We start from the raw sequence: 1136 nt of genomic DNA, 5'->3' as shown, positions 1-1136 counted from the left end.
ATGGAGGCCATGAGCGGGAATGATCTGATCTGCCATCAGGAGTTTCGAATGTACCCGTCGATGTTGCGACACTTTGCACATGTCCTACGAGACGAGTATGGCTTAACAAGTAGCCAGCAGGATCTCTATGAGAAAGTGGGCATGTTTCTGTGCATACTTGCACATGGAAACGGATACCGACAGGTGACAACAATCTTCAATCATTCTCTGTAAACCATTTGCCAATTATTCGAAGAAGTGCTATATGTCGTCGTTGCACTTTCGAAACATACTATACGACCGGCTTGGAACTACAATGATGGTGTCGAGCCGCCCAAGTCGAATCCGAACAAGCATCCACTATTTCAGAATTGTATTAGGGCTATAGACGGAACACATGTGAGAGTTGTGTTACCACGTCATGAACGTGTGAACTTCATTGGTCGGAAAGGCGTACTGACTCAAAATGTGTTGATCGTATATGACTTCAATTTATGTTTCATGTTCGTGCTTGTTGGGTACACCGGGAATACGCATGACAGACGTATCTTAGCACGTGCCATATTCAGTCCTAAAATAGATTTTTCGCATTTGGCACCAGGAAAGTATTATTTGATGGACTTCAGTTTTGCCCATCAACCGAGGTATATGGCCCCGTATAAAAGTTCAGATATAGTGTGCCACTTTTAACAGTTCCACGATGAATGAACATGTCAGTGCCGTAGGTTTCGAAATGCTCGTGAGAGGTTCAACTTCAGACACTCTTCATGCAGAAATGTCATTGAATGTGCATTTGGTGTGTTGAAGCAAAGATGGAAAATCCTTGATCGTATGCCTAGTTACTCGTTTGAAACACAAGTTGTAGTTGTCCTAGCCACAATGGGTATCCAAGATTTTGTACGTTGTACTAAAGTTTTGGACGAAGCATTTGCTTGAGTGGAAACGATGACGACGTAATTGAGGTGAAGCTACCTAATGCTAAGGACGAAGTTTAGGCCAAAATAAATGTGCCAAAAATGCAACGAAGTGAGTGGAATAGACTCCGTAATTACATGGCACAACAGTCGTGAGGATCGCACATGCAATTTGCATCGTATACCGGGACTTGGGAGACCGATGGTGTGGTGCCCATTTCAACCTTTTTATGTCTTCCAGAG

The 1136-nt window shown here is 43.4% G+C and overlaps 1 protein-coding gene across 1 annotated transcript; it reads left to right on the top strand.

Annotated features, from left to right (window-relative positions):
- On the top strand, window positions 1-915 carry LOC111378270. The gene is made up of 3 exons (XM_023001449.1): window positions 1-139; window positions 236-623; window positions 705-915. Exons 1-3 carry the CDS (start codon window positions 1-3, stop codon window positions 913-915), a joined length of 738 nt encoding a protein of 245 aa, XP_022857217.1.
- The last annotated feature ends 221 nt before the right edge of the window (window positions 916-1136 follow it).

The sequence above is a fragment of the Olea europaea genome, chromosome 3 (genome assembly GCF_002742605.1).
Source record: "Olea europaea var. sylvestris chromosome 3, O_europaea_v1, whole genome shotgun sequence".
Lineage (NCBI taxonomy): Eukaryota > Viridiplantae > Streptophyta > Magnoliopsida > Lamiales > Oleaceae > Olea > Olea europaea.
Note: the sequence above shows the minus strand (reverse complement) of the source record. Positions and strands in the feature narration are given on the sequence as shown.

Coding starts and splice junctions, on each gene's coding strand:
- LOC111378270 (XM_023001449.1), top strand. CDS start 1: ATGGAGGCCATGAGCGGGAATGATCTGATCTGCCATCAGGAGTTTCGA. Junction 140..235: donor GGATCTCTATGAGAAAGTGG/GCATGTTTCTGT, acceptor AATTATTCGAAG/AAGTGCTATATGTCGTCGTT. Junction 624..704: donor AGTTTTGCCCATCAACCGAG/GTATATGGCCCC, acceptor TCAGTGCCGTAG/GTTTCGAAATGCTCGTGAGA.